Source organism: Hyperolius riggenbachi, chromosome 1 (genome assembly GCF_040937935.1).
Source record: "Hyperolius riggenbachi isolate aHypRig1 chromosome 1, aHypRig1.pri, whole genome shotgun sequence".
Lineage (NCBI taxonomy): Eukaryota > Metazoa > Chordata > Amphibia > Anura > Hyperoliidae > Hyperolius > Hyperolius riggenbachi.
The window spans coordinates 422,902,566-422,920,626 of record NC_090646.1 but is presented as its reverse complement, the minus strand read 5'-3'; the positions used below and the strand labels follow the sequence as shown (position 1 = coordinate 422,920,626).

The window sequence follows — 18,061 nt, the reverse complement described above, 5'->3', positions numbered from 1 at the left end:
GAAGTAGTGATGTTTTCTGAAGGTTTAGGGAATACTCTATTATATTGTAGTCAAGTGCACACACCTAGCAAGAGCCTTTTTCTTTTTTTATAAATACATGCTTTTCAGAATTTATTAATAAAGGAAACTTGCCACTGTGGGTGTTGCATACGACCAAATGGCCCAATTACTTATTCTCTACCCTTTGTACAAAGCTTTATAGTCTGCAACCCCTACTTATATCAGACTTTTTTTTTTTTTTTTAATGACTCCAGGCCAGGTTTTTAGAATTACTTACAGTGTGATCTCCAGTGTTATCAAGCTCAAAGTGGCCTCGTCGGGCCCTTTGCCTCAAGCAAGTTCCTTGTTTCAGACTTTTTGGTGATCTTGCACAGTTCCGCTTTTACAATCTTCACCTGCAGTAGAAAAAAAAACACTGCCACCGATCATGGGCATTTCGCAATTAAAGGCAATTTAAAAATGTTAGGGCTGGTTCACACTTGGTGCTTTTTCAGCGCTTTTGATTGCCGGCGATCAGCAAAGCGCTGCTACTAATGTATCCCTATGGATACATTCACACTGCGGCGTTTGCAATTTTGATCAAATGCAAACACGCTGCATGCAGCGTCTTCGGGGCGATTGCGCTGTGATTCTATAGAACGGGAATCACAATCGCAAATCATGATATTTTGGCTGTTTTCGATCGCGGTAAAACGCCCAATGTGACCTGGCCCTTACCTGCAGCACTTTGCCGCGATTCTCAAGCGATCGCGGTACAGTGCTGAAACAAGCGCTGATCGCGATCGTCTGGAATCACGAGAATGTCCAGTGATTTTTTTTACTGCGCTAATTGTGGTAAAATGCCAAGCGCTACTGTATTGCAGATTTCAAGTTGTGAATAGGTCCTTACTTGTGGTGCAGAGACTTTCATTCAGAAGAAAGAAAGCCTTCATCAGCAAAAGTGTGACACCTGGTGGATAGAATATCAGAAGCATTTTTTTTTCTTTTTCAAAATATAGTTTAGTCGGTGGGAGCCTTAGGTGTGGGTGTGTCTGATTTTTGCCAACACTCATTAAGGTACCAAAGCTGAATTCGGATGTGCATAATCATTTTGGCAATGGCTGTGGAGTTTCTCCTCACTAATAGCTTTAAGAAAATCCTTTTTTCCAATACCTACCTAATGTTGTACTCAACATTAACCTTTTCAACCACATCTCCCCAACATTAACCCCTTTCTAAAAACCTAACCTCTCGTCCAATAATATTAAATTCCCTAAAGAAATCCCCTACCTAGTCCTAATCCTAGCCAATTAATCTAAACTCCCCTTTTTCTCTAGCACAGTGCAAAGGTCTCCATAGCCAGTGCTCGGCTATTACTTAGACAGATGTGAGTGCCCACATAAACCAGCCCTGATGAAAAGTCAATAGCTGGGGGTTTGGATTTTGCATAATCATACCACCCCTCTTTCAGCAATGTGTTCTTCCACACATTTTTATATGCAGGGAAATACAGCAAGCAGACTGAACTTGTGTCTGTCATGTTGTGTGATATTGCACTTGCGTGAATTAGTGCCAATGTGTTGGATGCATTTCCTATTGCCTCTGTATTTGACTAAACTGCTCTACAGCACATGCAGTGGGAATGGACATAAAAGAACACCTTTTCATGCAGAGCTGCATTGCATTTTCTGGATCGGCATTAACTTTTGTTGAGCTTGCCACAACATTTTGTGCTTTTAGGTTGTTTGTTTGGCTAGGGCCTTTCCAACTTTTTTCTTGTTTAGTTGTTAGTCTTGGGCTGGGAGCACAATTGTTTGTGCAGAAAATCATGTGTTCTCTGCTATGCGGTTTCTGCATTGTCTGTGTTTTTGAAATTGTCGTTTTCTGCAGATACATTTTGTGACTCCATAGGAAAGCATTGTAAGCAGAAGGAACTAACATGCTGTGCCATTTTTAAAACGTACATTGAAAATCGCAGAGAGCTGTAATTTGCAGTATGGCCCATAGACTTTCCACTTTGCGACATAATGCCCACGATTAGAAAATATATACAGACGTCCACGACATACCAAAATCAAGACCAGCAAACATCCAGCTCCATAAATAACCATAAACTTTATTAAGGAATGAGCAAATAAAAACAATAAAAAAAAAAAAACCACAGAGTCGAGACCTGCAAAGTGCAGCCAATATAACTAGTATGAAAACATAGTAAATAACACAGGGTTGGGGGGGACAATCCCTCCTAATGTGAAATACACACAGTAATATAGCCATGAGCTGCAACAAAAAGAAATGGCATAATGCAATAAATGTGCATCACAGCCTGACTGACAGTATCCAAGTCTAAATAGCTGCAGCTATCCAATGCATGCTTACCCTGGAAGTGATGCTGTACACACAGCGAGGCCCAACTCTGTGTCTATCGAACGCCTGTCGGACGTCCGTCCTTCATCGGAGATCTTTTTTTTTTTTTACCTGTTTGGCAAAACTGCCTTGATTATCTGAAAAGTTCCTTTGATAGATCAGTGTACAGAATTGTGTTTTTTACTTGATTCCCTCTGGAGTCGATAATACTGTTTTTGAGGTCACTGTGTTTTCGGTTTTCTTTCTGGGCCTTGCATTGAGTTTGCTTAATATGCAAATCTTTGCTCATAGGGTGGTGGGTAAAATCGGTGGCAGTGACTGTTCTCTTGTGTATGAGCAGAGATCTGTATTGTTGATAAAGTCTTCACTCAATACTGCTGTGTACCTATATAGTTGTCATACTTGTACATTTGTATGCATATTTATAAAAGATAGCTACGCCTGAATATCTGTTGCTGTCACTAATCAACTTTTTTCCCTCTGTTACAGAATGGTCGATGTAGGGGGGCAGAGGTCAGAGAGGAGGAAATGGATACACTGCTTTGAAAACGTCACTTCCATAATGTTCCTTGTAGCACTTAGTGAATATGATCAGGTTCTTGTGGAATCTGACAATGAGGCAAGTGCATTTAAGTCTTCTCTCCTTACTTGATCCTGTGTTTTTAGGAGCTTGTGTTTTTGTTCCTTGTTATTTCCCAAAGTGAATACAGAGCGGTCAGCTAACCGTGTCCTTTATTTCCTCAAGTCTGTGTATAATTCCATGTACACCATCTTTAACCAGTTTGGACTATCTGGACGAACTTACTCGTTCGGATAGGCTCTGCTGCTGCCTCTGCATGGTGTGCGCGATCGGGCGTGCTCCCACACGCGCTCCCGCCGCTAGCCCCCTGATCAGTGAATGGGTATATAATTCCCATTCACCGATCTAACTTCCCCGCAGAAAAAACGACGCTTTCTTCAGGACTTTGACTGTGGCCATCTTGTGGCCAAATAGTAAACTGCACCCACATACATTTTTCAATAAAGAATTGTATTTTATATTTAAAATTAGCTGTTTCCCTCCCACACCAAAAATTACCCACATACATTTTTTATTAAGAAAAAAAATACAATAAAAAAAAAGTTACCCAAGGGTCTGAACTTTTTAAATATGCATGTCAAGAGAGTATGTTATTATAATATTTTAAATTATAAGCTTATAAGTAGTGATGGACGCAAATTGAAAAAATGCTCCTTTATTTGTAAATAAAATATCGGCGCCATAAATTGTGATAGGGACATCATTTAAACGGTGTAATAACCGGGACAGATGGGCAAATAAAATACATGAGTTTTAATTACGGTAGTGTATATTAATTTCAAACTATAATGGCCAAAAACTGAGAAATAATGAATTTTTTTCATCTTTCTTAATCTTCCTGTTAAAATGGATTTAGAAAAAAATTATTCTTAGCAAAATGTACTACCCAAAGAAAGATTAATTAGTGGCGGAAAAAACAAGATATAGATCACTTAATTGTGATAAGTAGCAATAAAGTTATTGGCGAATGAATGGGAGGTGAACGTTGCTCGGATGCATATGATTTTCGACTCTGTAGGCTGAAGTGGTTAATACAACATCCATTCCCATGCAAGAGATGCTCCAATGTTAGGGCATAATCTACTAAAAGCCACATGTATAAAATTCCAGCCTAATAACTCACATTAACATCCTTAAATAAATGTGACACCAAGATTGTTATATCCATTAAACTTGTTGATGCAGCAACAAAAGGATTTTTTTGCATTAACCACTTGGATACAGTTCTGTAGATACACAACGCTAACCTGATGTTCAGCCAAAAGATTCCTTCCTCATGGATCATGTTTTTGGATGAGAGAAATGTTCATTGCGCAAGAAAAATCTTTTTTTCTGACAAGATAATCGACTGAAATACATTTCATTAGTCATTTCCCTTTACCCAACTATTGTGGTGCCCACAGGTGCAGTATAAAGCTTTGGTTGGTGGAAAATGCAGAAAGTCTGTTCTGCTCTGTATCCCCACACCTGACACGTGTTGCCTGAAACAGGACTGGTCTGATGATGATAGAGCAGCTGTATAAACTTGCTGGACTACAGTCTGTAGACCAAAATATAACGGCCATTTCCGTTCTCTTTGTCACAAATCTATAACTATCTACATTCATGTGTAGCAGTTTATCACTGCCTAGAATCATTCATGACCCCAAGCAAGCTGAGAAGACTCCTTGCAACATGACATATTCTTAACTGAGTGTCATTTTTCAGAAGCAATTAAGAGTGAATGTCTTTTTTTTTTTTTTTTTTTTTTTTTTTACCTGCTTTTCTTATATAATTATATAATCCTCCTCAGCATGATTGCCCTAGTAGAATCGCTGCATCCCTGTGGCACATGACTCTTAAAGATGCGTCTTAAAGTTCGAATGCTACACTGGGGTCCTTGTTAGTGATGCCCCCCATCCGTGTTAGCAATTCATGCCCCTTTATGTTACTGCCGCCCGCGCTAGCAATCTATGCCCCTATTCTGTGCTAGCAATCCGTGCCCGTCCATCCTACTTGACGACGCACGGCAACTGCAGTTAAAACTGAATCGGTAGTCCTCACCCATCCATTCAGGGTGCTCCATGTCTTCGGCCGCGTGACTTCTTCCAACTTGTGTGGTCGCTTCCGCCCTCTTACTGCTTGGCATCATGCAGTAAGAGGGCGGAAGCGACCACACAACCCAGAAAAAGTCATGGGGCAGAAGACACTGAGCGCCTTGGATGGATGGGTGAGAGCTACCGCTGTGGTTTTAACTGCAGTTGCCACACGGAGACAAGCAGGATGGACTGGCATGGATTGCTAGCGCAGAGCGGGGCAATGATTGCTAGCAAGGGGCGGGTGGCACTAACATAAAGGGGGCATGGATTACTAGCACGGACGGGGAGGCCTCAACATAAACAGAGGGCACAGATTACTAGCATGGACCGGGGGCCTCATTAACATAAACAGGGGGCACAGATTACTAGCACGGGCAGGGAGGCCTCATTAACATAAACGGGGTGCACAGATTACTAGCACGGGCAGGGAGGCCTCATTAACATAAACGGGGGGCACAGATTACTAGCATGGACAGGGAGGCCTCATTAACATAAACGGGGTGCACAGATTACTAGCATGGACGGGGAGGCCTCATTAACATAAACGGGGGGCACAGATTACTAGCATGGACAGGGAGGCCTCATTAACATAAACGGGGGGCACAGATTACTAGCATGGACGGGGAGGCCTCATTAACATAAACGGGGGGCACAGATTACTAGTATGGAGGGGGGCAGGCATTATTAACATGGAGGGTTAGGTGAGATTTAAGCCTTTGGCTACCGCTTGCTATACAGTAGATACGAAGGAGAGGACAAGTGGAGTTTATAAAGAAATTGATTTAGTGTCAGGGGTGAAGATGGTGGAAGGTGAACATCTTATGTTTTCATGTAAGGGTAGGGACCATATGACACCCCTGCACCATGGACACCCCTGGTTTAGTATTCCCCCCGGTTTTTGTCCACTAAACCTAGTTGCGTCTTATAGTCGTTATTCTTCTTACTGCAGTTTAGTTTTATATGGGTTTTTTGAAAGCCCACAGCTGTATATTCTAGTTACTGCACATAATGGTAATGTGATGGTCTGACCTCACTCTCGGCTCACCACAGCCTCTCAATCTGCCTTGTGTCAGAGTGTCCTGTGGTCTTGAGGAATTAAATGGCATGGGTGTCAGATCATCAGGAAGGTTTGTGGGAGCACAACTCTCTCTTTCAGGCTGAGGTCTGAACAGAGGAAGAGTGAGGTATGATACTCTTTTTGTACTATGGTAGTAGTCCTTTCATGAGTCATTCACTTTCTTTTCATTTATCAGGGGTCACTTAGTGTTTGTTAACCTTTTACCCATTAGGTAGATCGCAAAGGACTTCATGGTAGATCCCGACCCCACTACATTTTCCATCCTGTATATACAAGTATGCTCCTAAAATTGTACATAGGTAGATCATATTGACTTGCTAATTTTTTAAAGTAGCTCACAAGCCGAAAATGTGTGGCCACCTCTGCTTTACATGTTGCCTTTTAACTTTAGCTTTCAAATTTTGGAATGGCTAATCTAGCCTGGCTTCATTTACATTCTAATCAAAAGCTGCACTTAATATTTTCACATCCTCCACTAATACAACGATGTGAATTGTGCGAACACTTTACTACGATAAATAATTCCTATTCAAAGGGCCAAGGCACACTTGCATTAAAATATTAACAAAAGATGGCTAATACTAATGGATGATACCAGTTGTAAAATTGGGGAAAGTATGAGATGATGATAAAATATTTACACAAAATACAAGCATTTCTTAGTTAACATTGGATGTCTTTGGTACAAAAAAGGCAGTTTTCAATTCTTAATGCTCCTCACTTGTGGCAGGGTGTTGGGCATAAGCAGTCTTGCCTGTGGAAAACTATGAACCAGACTGCCCATAATTCTAGATTTTGATACCGAAAACTGATGGTAAACCCTAATAATATGGGGTACTGTATCAAACGTACAACAGAATAACAGCAATAAGTAGCTCAGCAAGGGCTACCACTTGTTGTTACATTGAAATCATGTGTGCTGTGGTATCAGCTAATGTTGGCTAATGCAGATAATCCACAAGTGACTATCGCAAAGGAAGCATAGCTACTAATAAAGAATGACAAGATTCAGACTGAACAGTTAAAACACTCAGCAGTTTGTTAATGTAAACTAGAAGTTAAAACAGAAAGTTGCTATATTTGGCCATATTGCCCCACTGCATGAGTAAAATTGCAGTTCTTTAAAAAGGTTTACCTTTTATGAGTTTTGGTTGGAACAATGCTGGGCGGGAAATACTTGCCATCGGATCTGCTAAGCAAAGTAGGTGTGCTTCCCCAGGCATATTCTGAAGGTCTGCAATCACAGCCTCCTAGTAGTATGTTACATAGTTATTGGGGTTGAAAAAAGACATACGTCAAACGAGTTCCTTGTTGTAAATCTGTGATCACTTGGCTTTAATAGAATTCTGCTGTGAAGTACTTCCACTTTTCTCAGCCTAGGCCATTTAAAGTGAAACTACCAAGAATTGAACTTCATCCCAATCAGTAGGTGATACCCCCTTTCCCATGAGAAATCTATTCCTTTTCTCAAACGGATCATCAGGGGGCTCTGCATGGCTGATTTTGTGGTGAAAACTCTCTCACAGTGTGATGTCAGCCCCTAACAGCAGCATCTCCTTCTAGTGACATCACCTGCCAGCAGTAAAAAAAAAAAAAAAAAAAAAAGTCACCATGTTATAAATGTAAATCAGGGAGAGGAAAGATTTTACAAAAGTCAAACACTGACTAAATCATTTGTATATAATTATTGTAAAAAAGCACTTTTTTATTACATTTTCACTGGAGTTCCTCGTTAAAAGATCATGTACTTGTACAGGACTTTTTTATACAGAAGCTATGGAAAGGTGAACCTCATTAATCATGACCTTTTTGTATGGTGTGTGATTTTGAGTGTTTTATTTTTTTTCCATTTTTGACTTCAGGTGTAGTCTGTATTTTCCAGTGTTGGTGCTGATTGGCAACTAGTTTGTACTGATAAATATTTAAAGGGTTCATCTGACTTTTTTTCATATGTGTGAAAAATTCCTCAATGTAATTGTGCTTAAAATACAAATTTCTGTTTCTTATATTATGTTCACAAACAGAGCAAATACCCCTATTATCCACTGTCTGACGCTTTATTTTTCTGTTCATTTAGAACCGGATGGAAGAGAGCAAAGCACTATTTAGGACGATTATCACATATCCCTGGTTTCAGAATTCTTCAGTCATTCTGTTTCTAAACAAGAAAGATCTCCTAGAGGAGAAGATTATGTACTCTCATCTAGTTGATTACTTCCCGGAATATGATGGTAAGATATTGTTTTGCAGTTCTGGAAGACACAATTATAAAGAATTCATCTGCCTTTGCACAGGTTTTTTTTATTTAGCAGATCCTACATGGTACAACTAAAGCTTTAGAAGATTGACAATTACCATAGCTGATCCAACACACAGAAAACAAACTGGCTTTTATAGGAACAGTTCTCTGTTTATTCTTCAATCACAACGTTTTCAGGGATTGCGGACAGGAATTACAGCTACAATCAGAGTTCCAATTCACATCATAAGACTGCCTGACATGTTTCACGGCCAAAATCCGCTTCCTCAGAGGCACACCGTATACAAACATCTGTATAAAAACATACAATATACACCAAATAAGTCATACATATAATAGATCTATGCGCATGTCAGGGTTAAGGGGCCATAAGAGCATAATGTAAGTCATCTTACCAGCTGTGGAACAAAATATCTGTATGGCCGCAATCTGTAGAAAAGTGTGCGAATATTAAACTACAGGCGTAGGTATATACAAATAGATATTCCACCCCCACATATAAAAGACCAAGTCTTCCTTAGTACCGTGCTACATATAAAACAAGCAAAACTCACCCACATAGTGCCATATGAATATAGTGTGCTAAATACACATTACCAGTCACCACATAGGATTATGAAATCCCACACAGAGAAACAGATTGTCATAGACCTGTAAGTAAAGTGTACTAGTTGCATGCTACCAATCACCACACAGGGTTAATAATATATATTCTTTCTCCCTATGGGACATATCTGCACCACCATATTGGTGTGAATTGCCTATCTGGGTTGTGGTATACTGTGGTTTTTTTTCACTGCTAATTAACCACTGAGGCATGTCGTTTTCATAGTATAGTATGATCTATATTATTTGTACTATTCACACACTATGCATGTATTAGATTGTGTTGGTTCACTATGTATGACCTGCACACTTCTGTTTAGGCCACATATGTAAGCTAGATTAGTGTACAAGTGGATGATGCCTTTATTTTTTGGTCCAGCGGACCTTCCTCCTTGCTGACATTTTGTACACGGATATGCATAGTTCTATCTCCAGAGTGTGCACTTTATGTACTATAGGTACATGCTATATCTGAATGTGGACACTGGGTATCTGTTCCTTGGTGTTAGATTTATTAACCCTGTGTGGTGATTGGTAGCATGCAACTAGTACACTTTACTTACAGGTATATGACAATCTGTTTCTCTGTGTGGGATTTCATAATCCTATGTGGTGACTGGTAATGTGTATTTAGCACACTATATTCATATGGCACTATGTGGGGGAGTTTTGCTTGTTTTATATCTGGCACGGTACTAAGGAAGACTTGGTCTTTTATATGTGAGGGTGGAATATCTATTTGTATATACCTACGCCTGTAGTTTAATCTTCGCACACTTTTATACAGAATGCAGCCCTACAGATATTTTGGTCCACAGCTGGTAAGATGACTTAAATTATGTTCTTATGGCCCCTTAACCTCGACATGTGCATAGATCTTCTATGGTATTTATGTGACTTATTTGGTGTATATTGTTTTTATACAGATGTTTGTATACAGTGTGCCTCTGAGGAAGCGGCTTTTGTCCGTGAAACACGTGTCAGGCAGTCTTATGATGTGAATTGGAACTCTGTGATTGTAGCTGTACATCCTGTCCGCAATCCCTGAAGACTATGTGATTGAAGAATAAATAGAGAACTGTTCCTATAAAACCCCATTTGTTTTCTGTGTGTTGGATCGTGCAAGATTTAGGGGTGGAACAGAACTACTTATTTTACTGTGATTGCGGTGCAATTACCCTAGCAGTCTGTTTGTCCTAGCATTTACAGTTATAGAATTAAAGCCCAACTAAACCGTTTCTTAGAGGTTCTCAGGGCTTTCCAACAGTGCGCAAGTGGAACCCATGCAGCAGGTAATATCCACAGGCACAAGAAAAAAGTAAATTCACTGCGGCGCTAGATGAACCTAGCAGCCAGGGATAAGAGCCAATTCCCAGGCTCCAATAAAGATACAGTACAAGAAAGTAGGGTTATCCTGGCGCTTTAAATGCAACAGTCTTACCGCCGTCCAGTGCATATAGATAGACAATGTCCACTCCCCTTTGCTGCAATGAATCCCACACTGCCAGGCAGCCGAGAGGCTCAGGTGGATTTGGTTGCTAAGTCAGGTAGTTGCATGCAGTCCCAACGTACTCCTCCACCACAGCGCTGTTCTCCTCCTTCCTCCTACCTCACCTTCAGGGGCGGGTCAACAGCTCACACTTTTAGGAAATGGATAGGAGATAGTGCAGACTGCGCCAGGAGTTGGTATCACACAAGATAAATAAATACTCACTGGATTAAAACTTGTTTATTGGCGTATCAAGCCTCTTTCCCAACCCAGGGAAAAAACTGTTGTTTTTTTCTTTGGAAGCTAAAGAAGGGTTTCTGGTCCGCTAATATCCTAGTTATTTTAGAATGTTTACAGGGTGGTTTAGGGCTCATTTCCATTAGTGCGGTGCTATTACTTTGCAGGAAAACGCATAAACAGATTTGCATGTGGATGCGAATTCATACGCGTTTGCGAATTTTAATGTGAAAAATTTGCGTTAAAATTCGCATCTGTTTGTAAGTATGCAATTTTAACCATGTCAGTGCCTATGTGCTTTTACTTTGATAATACACGAAAACGTATGCGAATACGCATGGAAAATTCGCATAGCGAAAACTCATGCGAATTTCCTATTAAATACATTACACGCGAATCGCACACTAGCCTTGCAGTGTGTGAATTCTGGCTCTGCTGTGCAGATTTTTTTCTGCACCGTCCACTGCACAGATTTCCTGACAAGTGGAAACAGGCCGTACTACGAAGGTGCAAGTTGAGCCTGTGCCGTAGCACGGAGCCACTTGTGGAACAGCCTTTTCCTCTGTGCAAGAGCAGCTCTATGCTACTGCATAGGTGGAGGCTGTGCTTGACTTGCACAGTGCAGCCACGCTTGTACACTGGGGGTATCCTGGTTGTGAAGAGGGTCCTGGGGAGCAGCTGTGGCGTTAGAGGGTCAGTAAAAAGGCTTCCCTCCACTGAGGTAAGTACAGTGAGGGAAAGCAGTATTTGGTCCCCTGCTAATTTTACTTTATTTGCCCCCTGCTGATTTTACTTTTTTGCCCTCTGACCATAAAATAACCAGTCAATAATTGCAAAGGTAGGTTTATTGTATATGTGAGAGATAGAAGAATAACAACTAAAGCATCCTCCTAAAACTAGTGCCCCAAAGTTAGAGCTTGATGTGCATTGTAATGAGTAAGATCCTGCATGGAACCTCACCTCATGGAGGGAGATTGACAGTTCTTTTGTATTTCTTCCATTTGCAAATAATCGCACCAGCTGTCACCTTCTCACCAAGCATCTTTGTGATAGTATTGAAGGCCAAGTCAGCATTGTGCAAGTTTACAATCTTGTCCCTGATGTCCTTGGACTGCTCTTTGTTTTTGGCAATAGTGGTTAATTTGGGATGTAATTGATGAACGTGTTTTATACTGGTCCTATAACAAGGTGGTAATCTCCATACAGTGAAGACACCTGAGAATCTGAAATCATGAGCTTTTGATAGAGGATCAAATACGTATTTCACTCATTACAATGCACATCAAGCTCTAACTTTAAGGCACTGGGTTTTCGAGGGTTATTTTTTTATGTTTTTCTGTACAAATATAGACTGGCCATTTCTTAGTCAAACCACTAAAAGCAGCAGGGGATCAAATACTTCCTAACTGTAATTAATGGTTACCTTTTTCACTCACTGGTTAGCTTTAGAGACTCTTTTTTTAATTAGTGTTTCAGGATAGAGTAAGGGGTCAGACCCAATCCTACTTATTGGCCAAATGCATCTACTTGTTTTTATAGGTCAAAAGAAATGTATTTTCCCTTGTTTCGTCAAAACCGTACTAATAAAAAGTAAAGAAAATTTCAGTTATTAGATGTGAGAAGGGTTATTTAATTTAGAAGCAATGAAGGACTGGAGAAAGTCTGTACCTTTAATTTTTTGTGGCCAAAATGGAGGCCTACATGCTTAAAATACATTGTGGCAAGGAGAGCTAAGGATTGCATTTGCATTTATGAAAGGTGGGCAAAATTTAGCCACAAGAGCAGCATGCTGGCCAAGATCTCCCTGCACTTCTTGGGTGGAGAGAACAGGGGCATCCATTAAGAACATTTTGTAAAGCAGCTACCTGGGCTTCCTTCTACTTTTTGTGAAGCACTACAGATTAAACATCCTATCATCTCAGGACTTTGCTTTGGACAGAAAAGTCTTGCAGACAGTGATTCTCCCCAAACCGCGGAGGTAGGCCTTTTTGTATTTTCCTCCCTTTTCTCTCATGTGCTAGCCACCCTGGAAGACAAGGAGACAACTTCTCAATTAAAACCACTTATTTTACTGAATTAGGAAACATGTACAGCTGGATCCAAGCATCGCTGTATCTTTAGCATACCTAGCAGTCCCTGTTTAGACATGCATTGTATACAATGAACAGAGGCGCCAAAAGTATAAGATTAGATTAAATGAGCTTAAAAACCAACTTAAATGGCAAAATTGAAGGAGGAAGTGGTGGTCTTACCTCCCTCAAGCAGACACGACAACGACTGCGATTCAGACAGTCAAACACATTTATTAGGAACTCCAAAAAGAAATGCAACGCGTTTCGCAGGTTCAACCCCGCTTCATCAGGCAATATAGGGAGGAGTATCAAACAATCTGCACAAGGATTCAAATTAAGCGCCTATGTTCAGCTTGGCCTAGCAGCATACTATAAAGAGGAGACTAGTTAATACGGTCTCTCACTTTTGTTGGATTTTTTTTTCTGGCGCTGGCAATGTATCTTACCAGTTAGCCGGTTCCTGAGCTGAGGTGGCTGAACAGGGTGGGGATCACTTTAACAGGATATGCATAAGTCTAATGGTTGTGAAAGTCTTTGGTCAATTTAGCGGAGTTGCAGAATCACTTGTTCTCCAGAACAGTTAATTCAGAGGCATAATTGTAGACGTGCTCTATGCAGCACTTCAGCACTTTATCAGAATGATGTGTAGCATTCCAGTGGGTGCAACATAGTTGTTTTGCAAATTCTCCCGGATGCTCATGATCCTTAATGAGTGACGCAAAACTTTAATTTTTTAACAACGAGCATCTTTCTGGATGCCCATATCCAAACCAAATTAGTGTTAAATGATGGAGTATTTGGGTGTTCCAAATCTGTTATGCTATGCTGCCTCTGAAAATTCAGAAGTATTATAGTAAGTAAGCTCTCAGGGCAGAATGTCTGCAGTGGGAACAGAGGACATAATTGTGGCTAACATTACAGTGAAACATTAAGCGAACCAGACTTCCATTGAGTCTTTATTGATCAGTTAATGGAAAAATCTATTTTTTAGTTTGATCACACAAAAAAATTATGCCTCCCCAACAGGGGCGTAACTAGGCCCCACCGGGCCCCCCTGCAGATTTTCTGAGCGGGCCCCCCCCCCCCCCCCGGAAGTGACGTCAGCCGCTAGAGGGAGAAGTCTCCGATGGAACGCACGGAAGCAGGTATGTATCTGCCCGCCGCTCGCTGCCCACCACAGCCCCACAGACACTTACGAGCTGGAGGGGAGCACAGAGGGGAGAACCCCGAGGTGAGGGAGAGGGGGGAACTACCCCTCTCCCCGCCGACTGTGGGCAAGGCTTTCCCCTCATGCTGCCACCCCTCCAGCACCCACAAAACGGCCCCAAGCGGGCCCCAGGGGGGGGGGCCGGGCCCCCCCGCGGGCGCAGGGGCTGCAGGGCCTATTCCTACGCCCCTGCTCCCCAAGAAGAAATTGATTGAAGTTGAAATTTTCCATCCTGCTTAATCGATAGAATTTAGATTTTCAGCCCAATACTAATACATTTTCATAAGTGGAACAGCCAAAAATGTAAAGGCTCAAATCTACAGGTCGATCTAACACAAAGTCAATAAGTGTATGGCTAGCTTTACTGTTTAGATGATGCTGGTACTTTTGTGTATGCCATTGCAGTTTCACTTTACAGCAACTCAGAAGTTGCACAAAGCTAACTGGAGACTGCATTCTTTTCATCCTGAAGCTACATACTCACCTCATGACCCAAATAGGTGGATCCAGCGACGTCTCCCTGACGAGTGCTCCCCAATCCATCTTCCAGCCGACGGGTATGCATGACGGCACTAGACTGGCTTGAATGAGACTTCAAGTGATCACGGTACTTTGCACGGGAGTAGTCAGGGATCTTACAGATCTGCCGTGATGGTAGTTATTGTCGCGCAACGCTAAATGACACTTGTACGGGCACGCACCTGTACCCGTGTCGTGAGATTGCTGAAAAGAACACTCGTTGCTCAAATTGCCGGTTATCAGGAAAATCATTAGAAAAATCATGACGCGGGTATTAACACACATGCCTAGTTTACTTCCTTTTATAAAAGTGGTTTCTTGTCTTAAAAAAGGGCCTCAGAGTGTCAGATCATAACTATGATCCCATTTGACACCAGCTGCTTCATTTCTTTTTAATACACAGCAGTGTAGCAGGATTTAGTGACTAGAAACTTTATTGTGGTTACATGACAGTGAAGCCTGCACCTATAGTACCGAGTAGAGTTGAAAGGGAAACAGGAATATGGCTGCCAGGTATGAGGAGAGGTAACTGTAAATACAGGCACACTTTCAATGTTTATTCTGCATCACTTACATGGGGGAGGCTAGGAGTATACATGGCGGGGGCGGCTTATCCACAGGTGGGCTTATACTCTAGTGTGTACGGTAAATTCTTATTCCTGCTCATGAACAATATTATTCAGCCTCGTTGGGGCATTTCAGTTCACATATTCCTAAATAATCTGGAAGAAATGCAGTTAAATGACAATTCCAGGAAGACCTATTTTTTTCTACACGCCGTTTGAATGGAGTTTCAGAATATTACAAATACCTGTCTGGGGTGTCTTTTACTTAAAATAACATTGCTGTTTGAGCTTACATATTTTACAATCTGTGTATCTACTTCCTTTCATAATTTTTCTTAGGACCCCAACGAGATGCACAAGCGGCAAGAGAATTCATCTTAAAGATGTTCGTAGATTTGAATCCAGACAGTGACAAAATAATCTACTCTCATTTCACCTGCGCTACAGATACAGAGAACATTCGCTTCGTCTTTGCTGCAGTCAAGGACACTATCTTACAGCTGAACCTGAAGGAATACAACCTGGTCTAACTGTGCCTGCTAGTTTTCCCAATCCCCTTTTGGGCCACTGAAGAAATACAAGAAGGACTGTATTATCTATAAGAGAGGAAAAGAAACAATTTGCATAATACTAATTTATTGCCGTCCTGAACTCTGTGACCGTTTGCAGAGTTTGTAGTACTTATTATTATGATTTTATTTAAACTATATGGAGGAAAAACAAACAGCTGCTGTAACTTTGCAGCACCATTTTCGAGGAGAAAACGACTTGTGTTTTGAATTGTAAGTCGTGCACTCACAGGGCCGCTTTCATTTTTGCCTTTTTGATTTTGAAGGACAGAGCAGGATGCTTTCCATTGTGCATGATGCTCTAAGGCTCCTTCTTTAAGTATTTTAATACGTTTTAGGTTAAGGTCTCCCCTACAATAATCCCTTTTTCAGCCGCTTAAACTAGTAAACAATTAGGCATTACTTTTGTTTGATTTTATTTTCCTTTCTTTTTAAATTTCAAGCCATCATCTTTGCTAATTTATATACTTTTTGAAGGATAAAAGTATTGATACTGTGATTTTTAAATTATTGACATGTATAAAGTAGATTTGGTTTTTGGTACTGTCTTTTGTCACTTTGAGGTAAAACCGAAAGAATTCATATCAAGCATTAGGTACATGAGTTCAGTCCTTAGCCATCCTCACATAATGATGACAGCCAAAATGGCAGATGACCAAGACTAAAAAAACAAAAAATGGAGGATTTTGTTGGTTACTCAGCGTGCCATTTTTTATTTTATTTTTACACTTTAGTATGGTCTGTATAATTTTGATGGTATTTTATGTTATACTTGCACATCCAAAATGTCATGTACACTACATGGTTTCCCCCAGCTTAATGCATTGTCTTTGATTCTACAGATGCATTGTATTTCTTATGATTTTTACAGTGGTATTATAGAGCTGACTGAATAATTTGTGCAAAACCAGTAACCAGTTGCCAAATCTGGCTTATTTTGTACTGTACATAGACAAATTGCCAAAACTGACTGATTAGGTTCCAAGTTAATCTGATGCCTGCCAAATAAGCCATTTCATGTCATACAATAGGTATTTCATTTTTAGTATTCCACCTATTTGCCAAACAATGCATGTATTGCGCAGGCAGCTTTGTCTCTGGAACAAAAAATCCTGAAGCCCTGCATGGCGCGTTGAGGTGTTGAATACCTACCACAATGTTTTATCTTTGAAATGATGCACCTCGAAGATCCTGCATCATCATAAAGTATGTTGGTCTGCCAAACTCAAGTAGTTGGAAACTTCCTAACACAAATCAGCCAGGGATCTTTGTATTTCAGAAGCTGCTATTGTAAACTCATGCATTTAACAGGTCAAAAAGTATTAGACCATTATTAAGAATTAAAGGCATAGATACAGACTGATTGTTCAAATTTTTTTCACATTGCTTTTAATTTTTTTTGTTTTTTGGTTCCCCCTTCCCTCCCCACATTCACCATTAACCATCTGTTGGTTTTTTTTCCCCCAAGCTTTGAGGAGGGAGACTTGGGCCATGTATTCATTGCTATGCAGCACAGAATGGGAGACAGTTGTGATTGCTGAAGCCGCTGCCTCAGGAATGTAGAGAGGGACTGAAAATCAAGTGAACTCTGATTAGACGTTGACATTTAACCCATTCGGTCCTGACTTGCCTCTGTCTGCCAGACACCGGAAGATTTAAATATTTGATTTACTATCCTACATACGAAAGTTGACTCCCTTGCCCAAAGTTTCCCTATTCTGCTCTCTCAAAATACAAATGTAATTTATCAGGTATACTTAAAAACAAACTTTAAAAATAAAATTGTTTGTAGGTATAGTGCAATTATAAATGCTATAATCATTGTACATACATCTCTCTCTTTCTATGTGTGTATGTGTAAATATATATATATATATATATATATATATATATATATATATATATATATATATATATATATATATATATATATATATATATATATTATACTTACACACACATATATTTATATATGTATATGGCAGCATCCATATTGGCTTTGTAATCATTAGTTTTTTGGCAGACTGAATGTGCTGTATTGATAAATATGTATCTATGTAATTGTATTGTATGTCTTATAGCTTATTCACATTTCAAAAATGTTTTTGTTTTTTCTTACTTTTTTGTTTTCTTTCCTTTTTTTTTTAACTGAGAATGTACAATTTATTAGCTTATTGATAAGGATGTTATCTTTATCTCCATCTAAATATTGACTTTAAAGTGTTACTCTGGTACCCAGTAGTAACAGCTGTTACAAGAAATATTTCTGAACAGAGATACATTTACAATGGTTGTCTTTTAAGAAGAAAGCGGTTTTTGATTGGCAATTTTGGGAATCTGAATTTTAGAGACACCATTAATGTTTATTTTGTTGCCTGATATGAGTTCAAGATTCCAGTTTCATACAATAAATGGTTAATTATTAACCTATTAGCACAAAAAGGGGGAAAACTG

At 40.1% G+C, this 18,061-nt stretch overlaps 1 protein-coding gene across 1 annotated transcript in view; it reads left to right on the top strand.

Annotated features, from left to right (window-relative positions):
• LOC137518620 (guanine nucleotide-binding protein G(q) subunit alpha) overlaps nucleotides 1-16,966 on the top strand; it is a 169,227-nt gene extending 152,261 nt beyond the window's left edge. Inside the window, exons 5-7 of the mRNA XM_068236718.1 lie at nucleotides 2,836-2,965; nucleotides 8,160-8,313; nucleotides 15,378-16,966. Coding sequence (XP_068092819.1) covers nucleotides 2,836-2,965; nucleotides 8,160-8,313; nucleotides 15,378-15,568 — 475 coding nt within the window. The 3' untranslated portion in view covers nucleotides 15,569-16,966. The remainder of the gene's footprint in view (nucleotides 1-2,835; nucleotides 2,966-8,159; nucleotides 8,314-15,377) is intronic.
• Nucleotides 16,967-18,061: the final 1,095 nt, after the last annotated feature.